Source organism: Panthera pardus, unplaced genomic scaffold (genome assembly GCF_024362965.1).
Source record: "Panthera pardus isolate Hobbes unplaced genomic scaffold, ASM2436296v1 HiC_scaffold_24, whole genome shotgun sequence".
In the NCBI taxonomy this organism is placed as follows: Eukaryota; Metazoa; Chordata; class Mammalia; order Carnivora; family Felidae; genus Panthera; species Panthera pardus.
Genome location: NW_026526810.1, coordinates 64,313,544 through 64,337,590, shown reverse-complemented (window position 1 = coordinate 64,337,590; position 24,047 = coordinate 64,313,544). Strand labels below are relative to the sequence as shown.

General features: G+C 43.4%; 2 protein-coding genes and 1 long non-coding RNA gene across 3 annotated transcripts in view; 2 read left to right on the top strand and 1 right to left on the bottom strand.

Moving 5' to 3' along the window:
• NDRG2 (NDRG family member 2) overlaps positions 1-24,047 on the top strand; it is an 80,130-nt gene that overhangs the window by 28,223 nt on the left and 27,860 nt on the right. The window lies entirely within an intron of this gene.
• Positions 7,749-10,773, bottom strand: LOC128772747 (ribonuclease 8-like). Its single transcript, XM_053888695.1, has 3 exons — positions 10,623-10,773; positions 9,789-9,881; positions 7,749-7,759 (listed from the first exon to the last, which is right to left on the bottom strand). The coding sequence occupies exons 1-3, from the start codon at positions 10,771-10,773 to the stop codon at positions 7,749-7,751; spliced, it is 255 nt and encodes an 84-aa protein (XP_053744670.1).
• On the top strand, positions 11,393-14,273 carry LOC109255754 (uncharacterized). The gene is made up of 3 exons (XR_002075338.2): positions 11,393-11,456; positions 11,883-11,928; positions 14,163-14,273. It is a non-coding gene; the product is annotated as an uncharacterized LOC109255754 (long non-coding RNA).

Sequence of the window (24,047 nt, the reverse complement as noted above, 5' to 3'; positions counted from 1 at the left end):
CCACTTTCTGTGCCCCAAGAGATGTAATTGGCATTCGAGGTAGGCTTGGGACCATAGGCTCCACTCTTTGTCCACTAGGAGTGACCAGGGCCCTGCTTTGGTCCCGGGCTTCCAGACAAGGGGGAATTGATGAAGGACCACAAACGGGAATTGTAGAGACAGGAAGGGACAGACTTGAGAGAACATGTTCTTGTTACCTGTGCCTTCCAAGGAAACTGGAGCCAAGCCTTAGTTATTTTAGGATAAGAAATCTGTGTAGTAGACAGTACATATGTTAATACTGTTTTTTGTTTAATTCCCCCTTAGTTTTGGCTTTATTTTATTGGTAATATTCCTTTAAAAATGTACAACTTTACTTTCTCTGAGCTAGGTGTCATCAAAGTCCACACCACCACCATCTTGTCTGTGCTGGTGAATTAGTTTCCGTACTGGTTGACATTCTGTACTCTTACTTCCTGAGAAGCCATTCTCTGCAACCCCTCACCCAGAGCATCTTCTAAAAACTCCAGTCAGATACCCTCAACCCCTTCTAATGGCTTCCAATTTGCATATGGATCATTTCCTGCCTATCTCTCTGAGTGACCCTCCAGCCCTAGTGGCCTTCTTCCAGTTTTTTAAACATGCCTTGCTTATTCCTAATTTGGGGTCTTCTTATTCTTTTTCTTCCACCTGGAGACTTCTTTTCACAGTTCTAGGGGGCTGGCTCTCATCCTTTGGGATTTTACTAAAGTGTTGGATTTTCAAATCTCTTCCATGACCACCTGGTCTAAAGTGGTCTTTCACCCATCGTCCCTTCCAATGATGTTATTTTGTTTTGTTTTCTTCACGGTATTTATCTCTTTTTGATTGTGCATGTATTTATTTATGTCCTGTCTCTCATAATAGGTCCACCAGCTCCACCATGTATCATTTGAAAATAAGTTCCTTAAAGATAAGGACCTTTGTCTATTTTGTCCCTGCTGTATCCTAGATAGTGTCTGACTAGATCCCAAGAGATATTACGAATCCAGGTGAAAATGGTAAGGGGAGCAGAAAGACCCACAGAACAGGAACAGCGGTGGGAAGAAGAGAGAGGTGAAAACCATGCCCAAGTGGTGCCTGAGGCCTGGAGTCTGTTGCTTAGCTCTCCTTTCTCCCTGGATTTGTCCCTTACAAGTTCTTTGTTTGGTGGTCAATGTTTGCAAGTGGAAAATACACAGGACAGAATTAAAGCCAAATGTGGGTGCAGCCGCTATGGAAAACATCATGGAGGTCCTCCCCAAAATTAAAAATAGAATTACCATAGGGTCCAGCAATTCCATTTCTGGGTATTTATCTGAAGAAAACAAAAACATGAATTTGAAAAGATATCTGTGCCCCTATGTTTGTTGTAGTGTTATTCATAATAGCCAAGGTATGGAAACAACCTAAGAGTTCATTGATGGATGAATAAATAAAGGAAACGTGGTGTGTGTGTGTGTGTGTGTGTGTGTGTGTGTGTGTATTTGTATGAATATTATTCAGCCATAAAAAATAAAATCTTGCCATTTGCTACAACATGAGTGGATCTTGGGGGAATTATGCTATGTGAAGCAAGTCTGAAAAAGACAAATACCATATGATCTCACTTATATGTGGAATCTAAAAAAACAGAACAAAACAAAACAACACACACACACACACACAAGCACACAGAGAACACACTGGTGGTTGCCAGAGGTGGATGGTGGGCAAAATGGGGGCAGGGGGTCAAAAAGTACAAACTTCCAAATATAAAATAAATAAGTCGTGGAGATATAATGTACATACAGCATGGTGACTATTGTTAATAATATTGTATATTTGAAAGTTGCTAAGAGCAAATCTTAAAAGTTCTCACCATAAGAAGGGCACCTGGGTGGCTCAGTTGGTTAAGCGTTCAGCTCTTGATTTTGCCTCAGGTCATGATCTCGTGATTTGAGAGATGAAGCGTTATGTCACGCTCTGTGCTGACAGTGTAGACGGAGCCTGCTTGGGATTCTCTCTCCCTCTCTCTGTCCCTCCCCTGCTTGCACTGTCACTCTCACTCAAAATAAATAATCACACGTAAAATTTTTTTTAATTAAAAAAATTTTGTACAAGTTCTCATCACAAGAAAAAAATTTTGTAAGTATGTGTGGTGGCTGTTGTTAACTAGGCTTGTGGTGATAATTTTGCAATAAATATGAATTATGTTGTGTACCTGACACTATTATAATTATGATTTGGTTATAAAAACAAAAAACGGGTGCCTGGATGGCTCAGTTGGTTGAATGTCCGACTTTGGTTCAGGTCATGATCTCAGGGTTAATGGGTTTGAGCCCTGCTTCAGGCTCTGTGATGAGAACTCAGAGCCTGGAGCCTGCTTCGGATTCTGTGTCTCCCTCTTTCTCTGTCCCTCCCCAACTCGTGCTCTGTATCTGTCTCTCAAAAATAAATAAATGTTAAAAAAATAAATAAAATAAAAAAATAAAAAACAAATGTGGAATGTCTTCTGGGTCACATGTAGGCTCACTGAGCTAGGTGAATCTGGAGGAAGCATGGCTTGGAGAGGATGTTCTGGAAGGCTCCCAAATTCACTTATGGCCTTTTTTGATGAACAAAGCCAGAGACTGTTTTATATAGTTGTAGTTCATTTGAAAGTACAGTTTTAGGGGCACCTGGGTGGCTCAATCAGTTGAGCGTCAGACTTCGGCTTATGTCATAATCTTGTGGTTCATGAGTTTGAGCCCTGCATCGGGCTCGGTGCTGACAGCTAGGAGCCTGGAGCCTGTTTCAGGTTCTGTATCTCCCTGTCTCTCTGCCCCTCCCCTGCTTCTGTTCTCTCTCTCTCTCTCAAAAATAAACATTAAAAAAAGTTTAAGTACAGTTTTAGGGGTACTCTTGATTTCAGCTCAGGTCCTGGTCTCACAGTTTGTCTGTTCAAGCCTCATATCAGTCTCTGAGCTGACAGCGTGTGGAGCCTGCTTGGGATTCTGTCTCCCTCTCTGTCCCTCCCCTGCTTGCTCTCTGTCTCACTCAAAATAAATAAAAATAAACTTTAAAAATATTTCCAAATGAAAAAAAATAGTTGTATATTCTGATTTCTTCACACAGCATTGCCTGTACACATTTCCCTGCATCAGTATGATTTTTGTGTGTTTGTCTTCAGAGTGATGACTTTTGCTGCTTCAGTTAGAGCACTATGTAGTTGCCAGTCATTTATTTAAGTCACTCTCAATTTTAGGACTTTGTATTATTTCTAACTTTTCTCCGTTACACAAAGTGTAAACAGATGTGCACCAATTTACTCCTCCCCACTTGGGGTTATTTCTATTGAGCATATCTTATGGATATTATTGGAACTAGTGGATCACAAAGGGGGAGCCATTTTATAGCTCTTGTTATTGTCTGGTGAGCCAATATTTGGAGGGCAAGGGTCGTGAAACTCCCTTAAAATATTTCAGAGGTTGGGTGTGAAGAACAATTGGGTTTATTCTGTAGGGCTCACAGTGACTGGGCATCGGCGAATTGCTGCAGCGACAGAGATGTAGATTAGTTTCTATATAGGACAATTTAAAATATTTAGAGCTGCCAGAAAATGGCACAGGCTGTCTCCACAGGTAGTAGATTCCTCCTCTCTGGAAAATGTTAAACATAATGAGAGAGTTTTAAAAAAAAATTTTGTTTTATAAGCTTTCCAGATTTGCAATCTGTATATTTTCCTAGCCCTATTCCTTTGCTCTGAAAACAAGTTTTGTTAAACAAACACTTATTAAGATCTAACATGTGCCAGGTATACCTAGGGGCAGCCCGAACCCTCACTGGATGCCTCCCAGCAAAATCCTCCAGGGGCAGGCAATCTGGGAATTACAACAGCATGAAATCATCCGTCCACCCCACCCCCAACTTCAGAACTGCTAAGCCGGTGAGTGCAGATTTCTCTCCAGTTCCTTAACATCTCCTTTCCTGTGCTCATTGACTACTTGTAGGCCTCTGCCCATATTCTACCCATTCTTAAGAGCCCTTACTACAAAACTTTCTCTCTATGCCATGCCTCCAAACCCAGTACCTAACTGATTGATTCCAAGTAATTGCTACATTGTCTTTTTTTTTATTTCTGCCAAAAATATATCTGTATTTAAAATTGATATTTTTTTAAGAAATGGGGAGTTTTTGTCCCCACAGTATCTCTAATTGGTGGAATATAGCACGCTTGATTCCGCTCATATAACTTCACCTCATCACCCTGAACATGATGGGTATTTTTTACACATACAAACTCTCTCTCTCTTCCAGGCAAGCAGCCTGATATACTGATGGAGCCAGTTGCTTAACAATCTGTTGTTTTTTTTTTTAAGTCCCCTACCTAGTAAAATGTAGTCTTAAAACTCCAAATTTGGCCAAGGAGGAAGAGCCCCAGTTGAGGATGAAGACTCAACCATAGTCTCTTGAGTGTTACTTTTTCTTGGAGATACTTTGCTGATGTCCTCTGCCAGCGCCACACTGGCCTCAGGGGAGTCCTGCTCCCCTTTCTCAGCTTCTCCGGAATGCAAGTCAGCCGAGTGAGCCACTGGGAGGCAGCGTGGGCAGAGGAGGGAGGGCACTGAGGAGAGATACAGTTCCAGGTTTTGTTCTGGTGCTGAAGCCGCCCGCTGTGGGTCTTGGGCCTGAGCCTGGGCCACTGCATCGTCAGTGACCAACCTCCCTTCGAAGTGTTCAGTAAGCCCAACAAACATGGGAACACCAGAAAACACAATTACCAAAGCTCACGGTTCACCGTATAGATGAAAACAGTGTAGAAAATGGACTGGTCCTATAGTGTCAATGTGAATTTTTAAAATGTCCTTTTGGTTCCTGGAAAGAAAAGATTCAGAGGGCTACTCTGGCTTTTAAAAATTTATGTTCCCTGATGCCTGGATGGATGGCTCAGTCATTTAAGTGTCTGACTCTTGATTTCGGCTCAGGTCATGATCTCACGTTTTGTGAGATCAAGCCCCATGGTGGGCTCTGTGCTGACAGTGAAGAGCCTGCTTGGGGTTCTCTGTCTCCCCTCTTTCTCTGCCCCTCCCCTGCTCATGCTCTCTCTCTCTCTCTCTCTCTCAAAATAAGTAAACATTAAAAAAATAATCATAAAAGGGGGTGCTGGGGTGGTTCAGTCAGTTGAGCGACCGACTTGGTTTTGGCTCAGGTTATGATCTCATGGTTTGTGAGTTTGAGCCCTGCCTGCATCAGGCTCTATGCTGACAGTGCAGAGCCTGCTTGGGATTCTCTCTCTCTCCCCTCCTGTGTGAGCCAACTGTCTCTCTCTTTAAGTAAATAAATAAATAAACATTAAAAAATAATAATAAAAGAAAATTTATGTTCCTTATGTTAAAAATGCAAATCAGAAGCCCAGTTCTTCCTTAAGCTTTTATGTTTAATTTATAAACAAATATAATTTTTAAAAGGATTAAATTTTATTTATTTATTTATTTATTTATTTATTTATTTATTTATTTATTTGAGAAAGAGGGCTGGAGTGAGTGTGGGGGAGAGAGAATCCCACGAGGAGCAGAAAGAGAGAGAGGGAGAGAGAGAGATTCCCACTCAGGCTCTGTGCTGACAGTGTGGAGCAGGGCTTAATCTCATGAACCATGAAATCATGACCTGAGCTAAAATCAAAAGTTGGATGCTTAACCAACTGAGCCAGCCAGGTGCCCCACAAACATACATTTTGATAATCATTTCATATGCTTGTATTTGATGACTATTTGGTACTATTTATACATGTAGTTAATAAGACTACTTTAAACATTAAAAAATATATTTTACACATTTAAAATATTCCCTGTCCTTATAAAGTAATTCAGTCATCTGGCAAACCAACAAAGCATTCCTGAATCCCTAAAACACTAAAATCTAAACAATTTATAAATATGGTGATTCAATTTTGTTTCCTTCAATGTTCCAAAACTAATTTTATTTATTATTAATTTTTTTTAATGTTTATTTATTTGAAAGAGAGAGAGACAGAGAGACAGAGCATGAGCGGGGGAGGGGCAGAGAGAGAGGGAGACACAGAATGCAAAGCAGGCTCCAGGCTCTAATTGGTCAGCACAAAGCCTGATGCAGAGCTTGAACTCATGAACCATGAGATCATGACCTGAGCTGACGTCGGATCCCTAACTGACTGAGCCACCTAGGCACCCCTCCAAAACTAAATTTAAAGCAAAGTTCCACCTCAAATCACCCATCTAAACCAATTACACATTTTAAATTAGAATTGTAAGGCCAGTTTATTACTGTAATAGACTAAATTTTCTTAAATACTGCAAATACTTAAAATACCAAATATGTACAAATTACTTCATATAAACATATTAATGCTACGTGTTTGATTCTTTTAAATATTTCTATCCTTAATTTAAAAAGTTCTGCATGTTAAAACAAACTTACCTACTAAGAAGTAACTGTGTTGTCTTAGATGGCTGGGGAGCCCCTTCTCAAGTGACTTTTCGGAAACATGTTCTCAGTGGCCCAGCAGAGATTTTGTCCCAAGACTTTTGGGCAGCTTCTCAGGCCCCAAACTGCCCCTCTGAGCCCTCCTTCATGGATGCTGTGTCATTACACTCTGAATGGGCCAGTTTCACAGTCAAAGGCCCCCAAGGTTCAAGTTACACTTCATCTAATTCTTCAACCTACACACGGAAGTCAGAGACTCCCACCCAGGTTGCTGTACAACTTGTTTGGATATAATTAATCTATTGAAGGATTTATTCTTTTCTGAATTCTTTCCACACTCTCCAGCTTCTGAGGACTTCACTCTTATAGATACTGAATGGTCGAATTTCTCCTAGTGTTGCCTGACTCTGGTTATAGCCTCCGTGGTATCCCAGAAACATTTAACAGGGGGATTTGTATTTAACAGAGAATGGGTTTGCTTAGTTGGGATGAATGAGGGAAGTGGGAGAAAAATGTTATAGAATCTATTTGAGTCATTGTACTTTTTGTTATTGTTTGATGATGTTTCAAAGGTGGTGTTTTTATTTGCTTCTGAAGCTAGATAATGAATCCTTGATTGCAACAATTTATGTGTGTTTGTCTAACTCCAAATTACAGCTCCCCTCCAAAGCCATCGCATGTGTTGGGCACATGTTAGGAACCCAGGATATTTGGAAACAAACAAACAAACCAAGAGCTTTTGTGCCCTCTTAAGGCAGCACCTGGGATAAATGGTGAATTACCAGAGAAGGAAACAAGAATGAGTTGATACAGGTGTCTCTTAGATAAGGACCTTGAATGATTGAGTATGATGTTTCTACCAACCAAGACTGAGAGATTGCAGGAGGGGCAAGTTTGGAAGCCAGGAAGATCATGAGCTCAGTTCTGAGTGTTTTTCTTTTTCTTTTATTAAAAAAAATTTTTTTTAAATGTTTATTTAGTTTTGAGAGAGACAGAGACAGAATGAAAGTGGGTTAGGGGCAGAGAGAGGGAGACACAGAATCCAAAGCAGGCTCCATCCAGGTTCTGGGCTGTCAGCACAGAGCCTGACGCAGGGCTCAAACTCACGAGCTGTGTAATCATGACCTGAGCTGAAGTCAGACACTCAACCGACTGAGCCACCCAGGCACCCCCTGAGTGTTTTTCTTAAGATGCATACAGGACATTGAGGAGGCTAGTAACTGCAGCTAGACGGCTTTACGTGTCTGGAACTTGGGAGATCAGGGAGAGAGGTAAGATTTTGGGAACAGGTAAGTGGCAGTTGAAGCCCTGGATGTGCATCAAGTTACTCAAGAGAGTGCTGTTGTGAGAAGAAAAGAGAGCTAAGAATAGGACCCTGAAAAACACCATCATTTAAGGTGCAGACAGAGGAAGTGGAGCCTGCCCACGACACTGGGGAGATGCCAGATGGGTAGGAGAATGTTTTTCTCTCACTTCCAGTATGTCTTCCTTGGCCAAGAGCACAGGAGTGGCCAGATAGCGATGGTGATGGGCAGGGTACAGTATGGCAAGGCCATATTTGGGGTGCGCTAGCGTGGTGTGGTAGGTCACAGGGAGCTCTGCCTTAAATCTCTTTCTAGAAAGCAGGGAGGGGGGCTGGGAGTCAGAATCGTTGGATTCTCTTTCTCTGCCACTTCATGTTTCTCCAAACACCCTTTGCTTGTTCTGAGCCATAATCTGTGTAGGAAAGTCTCTTTCAAAATGTGAGAAGGAAGCAGAGTTGGTAGAGGGAGGGAGAGGGGTTGGTTGAGTGTTCATGTGTGTCGATGTATGTTTGTGTATGTTGTCTACACACGTGCACATGTGTGAATGTGTCCCTGTGTATGTATATGTGTATGGATGTGTATGTCTTATATTAGTATTTATGTGTACATGTGTGTATAATATGTGTTTTTCTCCTGAAAACGGGAAAAGTATAGAAGAGGAAGCATCCAGAAACTCTTATGCCAATTCAATAGAGTGATTTTATGTTAATTGAATCTAATAATAAGAAATTTGGTTTTGTGTTTTCTTTTTTTTAAAGTTTAGTTATTTTGAGGGAGGGAGAGAGCGGGGGAGAGGCAGAGATAGAGGGAGAGAGAATCCCAGGCAGGCTTTTTGCTCTCAGTGAGGAGCCCGAGGCAGGGCTCAAACTCACAAACTGTGAGATCATGATCTGAGCCGAAGTCAGGAGTCAGATGCTGTTTTCTATATGTATATGTTCTATTTCATTTTTCTAGTAATTCACCTTATTGTATTTTACGAAAGCATGGGTCTGGCAGATTGCATACAAAACTGCTCCTTCATCACAGTTAGAAAAACACTAATTAGGACCAGATCAAGATTCTCGGAAGGTCCTGATTCTGAAATTCCCAAGGGAGAGAGACTCACTTCAGAAATCTGAGGTTCCTGCTCTGGGTCTTATTGGTGATCCATGAGGACGTACAAGGGGGTCAGACCTCAGACCTGACTGGCATCTGGGGGCATCACCTGCTCTTCCTCCCCTCCGTCTCCTTTACACGAGATGGGACCCCCAGGCAGGTCTCAGGTGGGTGGGAGACAGACCCTGCTGGACGTTCCAGCCCGAGCCTTCTCAGGATGCTGCCCTCCCTCCTGCCTGCAGAACAGGTACAGCTGATGCCTGAAAGATAAGGGTTTCCAAACCTCAATACTTTCCTGGGATAATAACACACACTCGTGAGGAAGACCCAAATCTCTAATTGCAGCAAAACCAGGCACCTTTGTCCAATACAGGGAACCCAGTGAAGATTTTTCTGCCTTTTTTCCTTGGATAATCTCCCCTGCCTTGGTCCCTCTGAACTGTCCAAACACAGCCCTTCCAAGGCCCAAACTTGGTTAGCATTTGTAATTTTATATTCCTTTTCTTTAAAAGGGCCTTCAACATTATGTATGCCCTGGGCCCCACAAAACCTGGATCCGTCTTTGCTGAGGTCCTCTGTGCTTGACCCCTGAAGGGCCACACGGTATCACACGCAGGAAGATAAACAGCAGTGAAGGGCCAAAGACAATGACTTCTCTTTCTGCATCATTGGGAGCATCCATAAAATCCCCTACGCAATTAAGTGTGCGTGAAGTTGGGTGTGTGGGAGGGAAGTGGAATTTACAAAGAGGGTAAGGATTAGTAAAGAACTGGAGGGTGGAAATGTAGCAGCAATGTCCAGAGTCCGCAGAGCTTAGGGTGAGGCCTTGGGGGGTGGTGGACACCGGCTTTAGACAATATTATTGAAGTGCACAGTGACCAGTCGACATCAGCTGGAACCAGGCCGTCCTCCTGTTATGGAGAGACACGGGCCATGGTGCAAGGAGTGGCCAGTTGCTTCTCTCTGTACAGCAGTCTGGGTACTTCCCTGAAGTGAGCTCACATGTAGTTAAGGACACAGGCCCTTGGCTCAGGTGGCAGTTTTCACAGCCCTTCTTGCAGGCTACAGTGGGGGTCTGACAGGTGGCGGCCGATGAGGGAGCACGAGGCAGGCAGAGGGGCCAAAGCACAAGCTAACACCCAATCCCCTCCCCAGGTGGGATCTGTGTCATATTCCTTGGACAAGGAACAAGAACAAAGGAAAGGGGTTTAAGTGCTTGCCATGGTGATGTGGGAAACTAAGGCAAGTGGAAAATTAAATTCCCTTACTGCCTACAGCCCACCGACAAGTCCTTGAAACCGGCAGAATGACCTCCCTCTGGGAGCTCAGCTGCCTCAAGGATGACACTTTGCTGGGGCAAAAGAGAACCTTAGCTTAACATTATCCCAACCTTGAGGATCCTGTAAGTCTACTTCCTTTATCTCAACTGTCACAAGATATATGCTGGCAATCATACTCCAAGCTTATGCCCCCCCCCCCCGCCATTATACATCGATATATCATACCGATGTACATAAAGGGTCTCATGACTGAGGTTTTACTAAACGGTAATAAATGGCATTTCCCTAGCAATAGCTAGTCCCTCGAGGTCCTGGAAACCTTGCTTCCAAATTTCTCAGGTCTATCCCTGACCCCCCTCCCAACCTGAAGATATATAATGAGTTACCATCAGGACCCCCCAGTGCAGCTCTTCCTGCCCATGGGTCCTGTCCCCGTGCTTTAATAAAATCACCTTTTGCACCAAAGAAGTCTTCAAGAATTCTTTCTTGGCTGTCGGCTCTGGACCCCACGAACCCCCGTCACCCCAGAACTTCATCAGCGGCCACACTGGAGAGGCTTCACGCAGGAAAGTGTTGAGGTCTTTACAGTGTTTTGTGTACTTGTCGATGTTGCCCATCGCGGTGTTGCACCCCTGCTGCATGTGCTGAGTTTCAAACCACCGAGCTGCAGTCATGTCGCTGGGCTTGGCACTGACTGGGACCTCAGCTGGCCACAGCCCCAGGAGCAGCCGCAGAGGGCATGATCCCCCTCTGGCTGCTGCCCTCTTTCTTAGGGGAGTAATGGCATGGAGGAGGAGGAGGAGGACGACACCATGCGGACAGCCCTGCTAGCCTTTCCAAGAATTTCATACCCCAGGGCAAGTATTGCAGACCTTCTACAGCAGACATTTAAGAACACCACTGGAATTTTATTGTTCAGTCTCCGCAGATAATGTGCCTTTTTATGCTCTCAATAAATAGTGACATTGTTCACCCCTCTTAAGAGTTTTATGAGGCGAGTATGATTACTTTTTTAAATGTCTGAGAAAAGTTGAGAAAATAGCCCATCATCACACAACTAAAGAGTGTCAGACATAAGATTTTAATCAACGCCTCTTGGTTTCCAATGCCCCTATTCCTTCCACGTGCTCATGTTTCTTCTTTGAAACTGAGACATCAGACCACAGGGGGAACCAATCTTGGAAGAAAAATGGGCTAAGTAAGGGTCCACACCCCACTCTCCCAGGTTAGCTCAGGAGTTCCTGAAAGTCAGCATTAAGGCTGGGGAGTGAGGCTAATGCTTTTCTGTTCTTACAGAAGCTAGAAAAACAGTCATTTCCAGTAAGAGAATCACTGCTCCAGCCGGCCAAGCAACATGGTGAGTGGGGTTCTTTTGTGGCAGATATTTGCCCTGTTGGAGAGAGTCTTGGATAATAGAGGGTTAGAGCTGGAAGAGTCCTTAGAAATACCTCAATCAACTCCCTCTTGTACCAATGAAGGAGCTGGAGTTTGCAAAACATCAAGTGCCCTTCCCAAGGCCACCGAGTGAATGGCAGAGCCAGGGCCAGGAGCTTTCTGACTTTCAACCCACCCCTTTGGTGTGATGCCAGGCTGAAAAGGGAAGGAGAAAATGGTTCCCATGGAGGCAGAGCACAGTGAGTGTGTCTCTGTTTGTAGTCTTAGGTGGTGCATGAACATTGCCTTCAATAGTTCTCTTATGATCCCTGTGATAAAAATTTAGGAGGAAGTCTCGTATTAGAGCAGGGAGGTAAATAAATTGTTTGTTTCTCTCCTTTTCTAACAGAGACCACAGACTTCAGGCTGAGTCTTCAATAAAAAACATTATCTGGGTAGAATTTTTAAAAATTGGAGGACATTGGGGCACCTGGCTGGCTCAGTGGGTAGAACATAGGACTCTTGAACTCAGGGTAATGAGTTCAGGTCCCATGTTGGGTGTAGAGATTACTTAAAATATAATTTAAAAAAATCAACGGTGTTAAAAAAACCCTAAAAATTAGATGACATTCATTAAGCTTTTTTTATTTACTAAAAAAATGTTTTTTTATGTTTATTTTTGGGAGAGAAAGAGAGACAGAGTGTGAGTGGGAGAAGGGCAGAGAGGGAGGAAGACACAGAATCCAAAGCAGGCTCCAGGCTCTGAGCTGTCAGCACAGAGCCCGACGTGGGGCTCCAACTCACGAACTGGGAGATCGTGACCTGAGCTGAAGTTGGACTCTCAACCGACTGAGCCACCCAGGCGCCTCTCATTAAACTTATTTTTACTTGTATTTATTGACACCAGTATTCCTTGAAATAAGGTGTTGCACAATTTCATTGAAAAAGGATTATCTGAGAGGCGCTCGGGTGGCTCAGTTTGTTATGTCCAGAATTCGTGATCCCCAAAGACCACCAGAGAGCCAAGTCCCTGGTGCAAAAGCAAAGAGCCTTTATTCGTGATCCCCAAAGACCACCAGAGAGCCAAGTCCCTGGTGCAAAAGCAAAGAGCCTTTATTCGTGATCCCCAAAGACCACCAGAGAGCCAAGTCCCTGGTGCAAAAGCAAAGAGCCTTTATTCGAGCTAGCGGGAGCTCAATCCCCTACCTGAACCGAGGCAGCGGTGAGATACCGGAAAGTGAGCGGGTTTCAAAAGCACAAAGGTTTTATAGGGATCATGGCCTTAGCCGATTGGCTGGGGAAGGGTCGTGGCGTCAGCCGATTGGCTGGGGAAGGATAGAACAATGGCTGCCAAGGTGTGGTCCCAGATCAGCAATTATCAGCGTCACCTGGAACTTGTTAAAAATGCAAATGTTGGGCCTGGTAGTCACAGACCTATTGAATCAGAAACTCTGGGGGTAGAGCTCAACAATCTGTGTTTGAACAAGTTTTCCAGGAGATTCTGATGCACCTGAACTTTAAGAACCACTGTGTCTGAGGATCTCTAACATGTATACAGAACATTTCTCACTGGTCACCCATTAACCATTGGCTGTCAGCCTTGCTGTGCTATATAAATACCTAGCACCAAACACCATCCCCAGAGACTCTGATTAATTGGTTTGGGGAGGGGTAAAATGCTCCCAGGTCATTCTAAGCCTGGACAGGGTTGAGGGCTCCTGCCTCTGGCCCCTACCTGAGAGAAGCCCTCCCTCTTCTACTCAAACTTTCCACGCCTCTCATATTCCCTTCCTCCCACTTTAGACTTCGGAAGAATGCATCAATCAGTAGCCTGCTTTCTTAGAAAACGTAAGTTACTCAAGGGGAGGAGGCGTGGTCTGAGGTTTGAGTGGGAACCTCTTTCTGCGGCCATGTCAGGGACATAGTCACTAGTTGGCCGGCCTAGGTCTGCTTTTTCAAGTTGAGCATCTGACTTTGGCTTGGGTCATGATCTCCTGGTTCTTGAGCTCCACCAGAGTCAGGGTCTCTGCTGTCAGCGCAGAGCCAGCTTCAGATCCTACATCCCCCTCTTCCTGCCCCTCCCCGGCTCTCGCGCACACGTGCTCTCTCTCAAAAATAAATAAACATTAAAAAAAATAAAAAGAACTATTGGAGCTAAATGAGTACATATATATTCAGTAAATTATAATACTGACAGTAAGGGGATAGTGCAACAGTTGTCAAGGGACCGAGCAAATGACTGCAGTGGGGCGCTTGCTCTGGGCTTCTCAAGTCCGTGTTGCTGTGTTGGCTCTCACCCAGCATCTCAAGCTCTGGGATTTGTGTGACTTCACTGCCTTTGAGATAAAATGTTCCTCAAAGTTGCAAAAATCTCCAAGGCTGCTAGGATCTGCATTGCCAGAGGCGAAACTTCTGAGACATCTGTCCCTCCGCCTCCCAGGTGGAGCCTGGTTGCCTTTTCCACAGCTGGGATCCCTTCAGGCGCTTCTCCCCACAAAGCTAACAAAACATTGATTTTTGTGCCCAGGAGAACATTATCCAGCAAACAGTTGACTTGGGCCCCAGGGAGCAAATATACATATATATAACTATATATATATATATATATATATATATATATATATATATATATATATATATATATATAGTTATATAGTTATTTATCCAGGAAGTCATTTCTCTTTTGCAGGCCCTCAGCTGAGCCTCTCTCATTGGGATGGGAGGATCACCAAGTGGTTATTCATCAACGGTCGCAGACTCAAGTGTCCTGGATGGGGACGGCAGCAGGACCCAAGTGCTGGCATTACATTTTATGCTGACAGGGGCGCCCCGGGGGGCTCAGTCAGTTAAGCTTCCTCCTGATCTCATGGTTTGTGAGATCTCATGGTTCGTGAGATAAGACGGGCTCTGTGCTGACAGCTCAGAGCCTGGAGCCTGTTTCGCATTCTGCATCTCTCTCTGCCCCTCCCCCATTTGTGCTCTGATTCTGTCTCTCAAAAATAAATAAATGTAAAAAAAATTAAAAAAATAAAACATTTCGTGCTGACAGAGATGGCTGACCACAGACTTTTCAAGCGCTGAATCCAATTAAGTTGCAAACATGCTTTCCCTCAGGTAGGTGCTGACCCTGCAGCTGGCCAGCCCCACTCAAGGAAGCCTGGGGAAGGGCTTCCTTTGTGTGTTTGATCCTAGTCATTCGTCATGTCTTTCCAACTGCCACAGTCTCAGGGCCCTTACGTCCATTAAGTGCTAGAGGCTCAGTGCCCAGGGTCTGGGAGGTTTCCAAGGGCCTACGCGTTCCAGACTGGGAAGAATGGAGTATGGAGTATGGAAAGCGTCCATATGGAGTATGGAAAGCGTCCACTGCAAAATCTCAGATTTAAAATGTGTACTTACCTGCTATCACAGGAACAAAGTCGACTTCATCTGTTTTGAAATTTGGCAGCTTTGGCAATTTTGGCAACTTTTTTGACAAAAAGTTGATCAGATTGCAAAAACAATCTTAGGTTAAATTTTCTCATCTTACAGGCATTCCCAGGTACAGCAATGGCAGAAGGAGCGGTGCCAGTTACAAATTATTTGCGGTCGATTTCAAAAATAAAGTTTTAAATATCATTTCAGATACATTTCTGCAAGAACGATGTTGAATGAGGGATATGTATATTAAATATATTCAATGTGATGCAGTGTTAAGGTGCCTAGGTTGGTATGGTGGCATGAAACACGGGCCTACTTAAGGGTCAGGTCAGCCCAGGGCTGACAACAGCAACAGAAGGAAAGGGATGGCATTAACCACCGTTTCGTGAAGGTCTACTGTGTGCTTGGCATAGTGCTGGGTACTTCGTGAAGAATGATAGCTATCATTTAAAAAAGTGTTTACTGGGGCACCTGGGTGGCTCAGTCGGTTAAACATCTGACTTGCGTTTTCGGCTCAGGTCATGATGTCGAGGTTCGTAGGTTCGAGCCCCATGTCGAGGCCTGGGTCGGGCTTCTCCTCCCTGCTTGAGTGGGAGTCTCTCTCCCCCTCTCTCTGCCCTTCCCCTGCGTATGCCCTCTCTCTCTCAAAATAAATAAATAAACTTAAAAAAAAATTAAAAAGTGTTTACTGTGTGCCAAAACATTGTGCTTTATATACAGTTTTATCTACAAAGCAATATTATGTGTTCCATGTTAATAGTCCCATTTTCCAGAAAAGGAAACTGAGGCTTGGAGAGGTTAAGATCACAGATTTAGTAAGTGGCAGATGTAGTAAGTGGGATTGAAAATGAGGTAAAGTCTGGCTCCAAAGTTACATTGTCTCTCTCTGTTGCACTGCCTTCCTGTTTATTGAACTTACCTAATGGGTTAAGGTTGGTGACCAAATTTCTATTCTAACAGACTGGTCTTCCTTTTGTCTTCTGAACATGTTTTGTTCTTTTTTGTTTCTTCCCTGAGAGCCCTTTCTCAAATATTATCCATCTCGCAGAGCTCATCTTGATCGCCTATGTGAGCTTTCCTGAGGCCAATTAATCCCTCCTGAATCTAACCTTCTTCAATGATACTTCTGGTAGCACTCATTTGGGTACTTAGCTGTGTGCTACCTTGTTTTGTTATTTGATTCTTAGATTTGTATCCAGTCTTCCCAACTAAATGGAAGATGTCCTCTAGCTCTCCGCTGGCTCAGAGGGACACTCAGTGACTGCTGCCTCTCGGAATCCACATCATTTGTTTTTGTTTTTGTTTTTTAGTGTTTATTTTTATTAATTTTTTTAATCTTTATTTTTGAGAGAGACAGAGTTGAGAGGGGGAGGGGCAGAGAGAGAGGGAGACACAGAATCTGAAGCAGGCTCCAGGCTCCAAGCTGTCAGCACAGAGCCTGACTCAGGGCTCCATCCCATGAACCGCGAGTTCATGACCTAAGCCGATGTTGGATGCTCAACTGACTGAGCCACCCCAGGTGCCTCCCTCCTTTTTTTTTTTTTTTTTTTTTTAAATGTAATGCATTTTTTTTTAGTTTTTATTTTTGAGAGACAGAGAGAGACAGTGCATGAGCAGGGGAGGGCAGAGAGAGAGGGAGACACAGCATCCGAAGCAGGCTCCAGGCTCTGAGCTGTCAGCACAAAGCCCGATGGGGGCTTGAACTCAGCCCCAAGATCATGGCTGCAAGATGATGACCTGAGCCAAAGCTGAACACTTAACCAGCTGAGCCACCCAGGCGCCCCACTTTTTGTGGCCTTTGACTTACTACGAGCCTGTGTGCAGCATTTGGACCTCCCAGGGATGACAAAAACAACAGTGATAAAAATGATCATAGCTAATATTTATTGAGGGGTTTCTATGTTCCAGTCACTGTTCCAAATGCTCTATGTCTGTTTTCTTTTTCTCTTTCTTTCTCTTTTCCTTCCTTCCTTCCTTTTCCTTCCTTCCTTCTTTCTTTCTTTCTTTCTTTCTTTCTTTCTTTCTTTCTTTCTTTCTTCTTTCTTTCTTTCTTCCTCTTTCTTTTTTCTTTCTTTCACGTGTGAAGGACCTTCCTACTGCCCTTGCCCCATAACTATCTTATCTTCCTCATCTAGTTCTTGAAAAGAAATACTGGTCAGAGACTAAGGCCCACTGAGAGCAAGTTAAGGAAAATCCCATTAAGGCCAGTGTACTCCTACCCTTGACTGAATGCAGATGTATACCAGGTATACAAAGACACAACATAAATGTATTCTTTCCCAATTTTCCTGAAATTATTTTGGGGGGAGAGGAAGTAATTTAAAGCACTATTTTTACATAAAATAAAACTGTATGATGGAGTATGTTGAAAAATTCAAATAAATTACTGATTTTTTTCAATTTAAAATGTTTTTGCTTTGAAATAACTTCAAATTTATATGTAAGTTTCAGAAAGAGTACACAGAACTCCCCTATACGCTCCAACCATATCCCCCAATTATTGACAATCCTGAACTATTGAGAATAGGTTATAGACATGATGCTCCATTACCCCTTCATACGAGAGTGAGTATTTCTCAGTTACAAATACCCTGGCCCACATAAACACAGCACAGCCATCAAAACCAGGAAATTAGCATTGATCTATTACCCACAATGAAATTTTAAGATAACATATAAGACATTTATGCATATGTCTATTCTATGAATATTAGTTAAGTGAAAAAAGGAGGCTTCAGAGAAGGCTCTTGTTGCTAGGCACGACTTCAGGTGTTTTAATTAATTCTCCTCTGTCATTTCTAGCACATTTCTAGCAAAGTCTGAGAAACATTGCTCTGGGGGCTCTAGTTGACCATGAAAACCCAGCCCTGGGTATACCAACTCTGAAGGTAAGGAATGGTGACCCTTACCAAAGATAAAATATTTGGGGATGTCTCAGACCCACCTGGAGGTCCACCAAGTGGCATCTCTGCAATGTTTTCACCCTGGCCCCGAATAGCAGATAGGAAGTGAAGACCTTTGTTCCTGCTGCATGCCCTTACTTATGTGTCCAATAGCCAGTGACATGACCCAAGGACGTGCTTGACTAGTTTATAATCAAGTTCTTGGGTACTATGTTTTTCCCCATCTCACTGACACAATATGAACATTCAGCTGAAGGGGATGTGGTCTGCGGGTGAGAGGCAGAAATGTAAACGTGTCAGGATTATGGACACTGAACACTCTTTGGGATGAACGTGCTTTTGTCTCAAGTCCGGGAATCTGCCCATTTGCAGATTCATTTGCCAATCCATGGATAGTGAATTTGACCTTGGAAAATGTCTGAGATCCATTTGGGACAATTAATTAGAATGTCAGTTTGTAAATATCACTGGACTGGTTGAAGATACCTGAGTACTTACTTAAATTAGCCACGTGATCTTGGACAAGGTGTTTAAGTCCTCTGGGTGTTACTTTTCTCATTTGCAAAATGGAGAAGGGTGAACTAGATGATGTCTGAGGTCAGTGGATACAATCTCTTGTAACATTATAATTTTATGAATATCTGCTGAAAGAGTCTAAAGCTATGAAGACATGTAGATCTGTCTTGTGCTAAATGCCATGGCCTGAGCAGGAATTTGTACTAATTTACACCAGGTCAGTTTACGTTTTAAATGTGTAAGCTCAACTAAGTTTCTATGTGAAGACCATAGAAAGTGACAGCTATGATGCTTTCCCACTGGAAGTCCATTGGAAAGCAGTGGAGGACGATGACCCATGGGCACTGGTGGCAGTTTTGAGTAATGGAAGACAAAGTATGAAAGGGAGCTGAATCGGAGAGTGGGAAAAATGTAAGAGGTCTTCCATGATGGAGGTGAGGGCATACCAAACTCACCTGAGGACTGGTTTAAATGTCTCAGGAGGGAAACTTGGAAATGTCACTAGAGTGCTTTCTCCATCAATTGCTGTGATACTTGAATCCTTTGGAGAGGAGCTGACATGGTGAATACCCTCAAAAGTTAGTGGCCCTAAATCCTATGCCTTCTTTTTATATCTTTTGATTCACGGAAGGTAGAGTTGGGGGAAAGAAAAAAAAACCCTTAAGTAAAGTAGTCTTAACAGAAATACTTGATAGCCACCTCCCCCCCCCCCCCCCCGGCTTTTTTGGTCCCATTTGAAAGTATTGCTCCCTACCCCACCCCACTCCAAATTACTTTTCCTAGACGGATGAATGCATATTGTCCTTTTTGTCTGACCTTGAGCCTTGCTTTATCCACTCTTGGCTAGGAACTACAGTTGGCAAAGGAAGGGTGAGGAGGAGTTTGGCCTCTGTTGAAATCCTTTGTTCTTCTGTCACGGAAGTCACGCCTGCTCCATCCATCACAGATTTGGCCACCCAACATTTGACACCACAGTAATAAATATGATAACACCTCTTGAACTTTTCCTACATGCCAGCCACTGTACTAAGTACTTTAAACATATTGTCACATTTAATCTACCTGATACTCCCATGAAGTAGGTTACCTTTATATAGATAGGAAATTCCCATCTCCCTAAGTCAGGAGGATTTTCCATCAGAGTGTGTATTTCCTTTAGGGGTAGACATCTTTCCTTACTTCCCCTCTTGTGAACCAAGGGCTTCCTACAAGGCCCCGTTAGTGATGTGTTCTCATGCTCCTGTGGCTTCATGGATGCTCCTAGGCTTACTGGCTTTGGAGTCTTGCACAGGTAAGCATCCTGGCAAGAGCTGTATCTGCTCTTCTTTCTAACTTCCATGGTGGGATGGGGGTAGGAGGACACCTTTAAAAGACTGAGGATCTAAAGTCTTCAAAGTCCTTTTGGAAGCTGCAAGAGCATAAGAATGGGCCAAGGCTCTCTCAAAGGAACATCCCTGGATGTTATTGTCATTGGTGTATTTCTTGCCTTAGCACTAGAGTTATTCTCTTAGAGCCATAGATACTATGAAGAAAGCCATTGACACTATGAATCAGTGTGTGGAGAAGGGCCTCATCTCAAGGGCATTTCCTCTTCCTACATTCTGCCCTTGAGATCAGGACCCTTCTTTTCACATTGACTCAGCTGGCCCTCTTTGTAATGTCTATGGGTCATTTACTTCAGTGTATGGAGACTTTGGGAAACCAGGGTGATGTAGAAAAGTTTCCTACCTAATATACCTCAGTTTTTACTTGTAGGAAAGTGAGTGAGCTCTAGAACCAGTTCTGGGGTTACTTTCTTTTCTTTTTGAGAAAGAGAGAGAGCAAGTAGGGGAGAGGGGCAGAGGGAGAGAGAGAATCTTCAGTAGGCTCCATGCTCAGCATGGAACCTGATGTAGGGCTTGATCCCATGACCCTGGGATCATGACCTGAGATGAAATCAAGAGTCATACACTCAACCAACTGAGCCACCCAGGTGCCCTTTGGGTTACTTTCTTTTCTGGATTCCATGTCTGCTCCATATTAGGTCTGGGTTGAAACAATTTTCTTTCTCTTTTTCTTTTTTATTTATTTTGAGAGAGAGAAAGAGAGAGAGCAAGCATGAGCAGGGGAGGGACAGAGAGAGAGAGGGAGAGAGAATCCTAAGCAGGCTCTGCTCTGACAGCACAGGGCTCAAACCCACAAACTGTGAGATCCTGACCTAAGCCAAAATCAAGAGCCAGATGCTTAACTGACTGAGCCATGCAGGAACCCTGAAACAATTTCCTTTAAAGCCACCTACACAAGGCTTGACAATGTTCCCCTACACAATCTCCTACACACTCCCAGAAACAGCAATGTTATAACTAATCAGCCTCCTTTTCTCATCCTTCAGCCATCAGGTAGGACTGCATCAGGCTTCAGCTGGCCTTAGTAATTGGCCCAAACCTGTTATTCACTTTGGACCTCACCTTTGACCTTTGGAAAGTTGAATAGTCAAATGCTTATTTCAATATTATTCTTGGCATCTCTCAACTTGGCTGTGATCAAAGTCATGTGAAGGAATGGGTGACTGTCAAACCTAATCAGTTAAATCATCAGTGATGAGAACAAGCAAGTCATTTGGATTCATCGTTAATATCTGAATCACTTTCAAATATTAGTGGGCATTCTAGATGTAACTTACAGTGAAATTTTCCTTATGAATTTTTAAGTGTTGAAATTCTGTCAGTCAGTAGAAGTATAAATGCACACTTATTATTTTAAGAAAAATGCTGAATAATTAATGATTGTAAAAGATTATATTATATATAAAACAATGAAGAATTTTCACATAAAATAGGAAAATCAGTTGACAGTTAATATATGAGAAGAGATAGTGTATTAGCTGGACAACTTTAAGAAGAACCTCATATACTTTTTGAGCCAAAGTATTTATAACAATTTAATAAATAGTATAAGTACTATTCAATTCAAAAAATAGTATAAAGCAGAGCAACAGAAATTCAACTAGATTATAATTCCATCTATGATTCCATTATATCATAATCTTTATAGAATTGATTGGTGTATTAGCATTTATCATGTTAAGTAAAATAATTGTTAAGAACTATACATTCAGAAGGATTTTTTATTGAGGTGTAATTTACATACAGTTAACTGTACAAATCTTAAGTGTACAACTCAATGGGTTTTCACAAAGTAAACATCCAGACCAAGAAAGAACATTTCCAGCTTACCTCTTACCCCTTGCCAGTTAGTATTCCCCAATATACCACTATTTTGAACTCCATCACCACAGATTACTTTTGAATTATGCTTGATTTTTAGTTACTTAGTACTATTTAGGTCATGAATCTTTTAAGAAAAAGTTTTATCTGGAAATTCTTTTCATTTTGAGAGGATGCACTAAAAGCATCATTATAGCCACTTCAAAATTTTGTGAGGAGGATGTCTTCAAAACCGTAATATCCATAAGAAAAAACATCAATACATATAATTTATATTTATATATGATATATATCAACTTATACAATTTATATTTATATGAATATATAAAGAGTTGTGAAAAAAAAGGGAAAAAGTCAATACCCCCAAGTATCTTGCTTTCTATGCACCTCATTGAAACCATCTATTTAAAGTGATAAATGGGGTGCCTGGGTGGCTCAGTTTGTTGAGCATCTGACTTCGGCTCAGGTCATGATCTCGGGGTTTGGTTCATGGTGAGTTCCAGTCCCTTATCTGGTTTGCCTCTGTCAGCACAGAACCTGCTTTGGATCCTCTGTCCCTCTCTCTCTGCTCCTCCCTCGCTTGTGCGTGTGCTCTCTCTCAAAAACAAATAACATTAAAAAAATAAAGTGATAAACGTAGAGTATAATGACCATAGGATATATAGATTTACACTTTGTAATTTGGAATCTGGCCACAATGTGTATTTAGTGCACCTCTACTTCCAAGACTCAGCAACGTAGTGCCCCACGTTCTGCTTGAATTGTTCAAAGTTCCACTCTTTCTTTTGACCGTCCCCTCCCTACCTTCCCTCCACCTCCTCTCCAAACACCAGCCCACCCAGCAGGACTCTGCAGACTTGTCCTCTAGCTACTCATGAACATCACTCTAGCAGAAGAAGGCCCTCAAGGAAAGTTGAGTGGGGCATTTGCCTTCTTCGGCATGTTTGCCACCATGGATTTGACTGGACAACTATTTGTAACTACTAGTGGTCATTATTAATTGCCTACCAGGGCTGAGGGCTGCTTAAGGCATCATAAATATCATTTCTAAATTTTCCTGCAATCCTATTGGGTAGGTGGTATCACTCCCATTTTGCTGTATGGAAGCACAGCTGCAGAGAGGTTCAGTAGTTTGCTCAAGGTCACTTGGCCAGGAACACTGAGCCAACCAAGATTTACACCCAATTTTATCCATCTCCAAAACTGACTCTGACTCTGGTAAGGAGTACAGGAGCATGGGTGGTGTCGGGCAGGGACAGGTAGGGAACAGACTCCCCAGCTGGGAAGGGAAAGTCTAACAAGGTAATTGGACAGTGAAGTAGGGTGGGCATGGGCATAGTCAGTTTAGGACTGAAATAGAGAATGTGCTGGTGATGGTTAGGGCTGCAGGCGATGTGGTGGTGGGGGGTGGGGGGCACTATCAGAACAGAGCCAGTGTAAAGCCACAGCTTCTCCAGTTCTGCTCACTAGAGAGGGAGAAGTGGTGTCTACACCTGGGGGGACAGGGAGATGGCATTTCCACATCTCAAGCCCTCCGGCCTGGGCAGACCGCCAGATTGGAGAGCCAGGGAAGCACCGAGGCAGGAGAGATCATTATCAGAGGAAGGAAGCTCTGGCAGCTCCCACCAGCCTGTTTGTGACCAGCAGGCTCTGGGCCACGGAAGTCCCTTGAGGTCAAGGGAAATGTGATCCTGGAGCAGGGGAATGAAGCTGGGACACTCCCCTGACCCTATGCCTTCAGGCCAAAGGGATCTAGCCACAGCCAGGCCCGGGGTGGGGGGGGGTGGGGGGGCTGGGTCGGAAGAACAGTGGGCTGGAGAAGGGGGAGCCCGGTTAGAGAGGCAGAGAGAGAATGGATTAAGATCCCTGCAGCACCTCATAAACAGCTCTTGGCTAGAGACGTAGTGACCTTTATTGCAGCCAGCACAGGACAACTGGCTCTTCGGAGAGCTCTCAGGGGATATGGGTGAACTCTTACCTAGTTCTCTAGTCCCTGTAGAGGTCTCTCCTTTTTTGCACAATGGTCAAGTACAAAGTACACCGTATTTAGAATAAGGAGTCCTAAGTGCAAGTCCAGGTTCTGCCACTAACCAGTTTGACAAGCTTTTTAATGAATTACACTTTCTCAAATCTCAATTTCCTCCCCTAAAGAAGGCACATAATCCCTCTCAAGTCTATCTCACAAGGAACTCATGTGGCTCCACTATGAAAGCCTAAAATGCTACATAAATATGAAGTGGTACTTTGTTTTCTTTCTTCCCAGCTGCCTCTCCACACACAGGCCATGTCACTACCACGTTATCTGGGGAAGATTCCTAGTTTAGGAACTGGAGCAGCTCTGTCCATAAATCCCATACCCTCCTTGTCCATTTATTTCCCCCTCTTGTCATGCTGCCATGAAAAGAGGGGACAGGGGAAAGATGTACAAGGCACAGGCCAGGGAACCCATACTCTTAGCTTGCTCAGCCCCTCTCTTGAGGGTAAGCTTCCGGGAAAACAGCAACAAAAAGATGAAAGACCATCTCTTCTGGA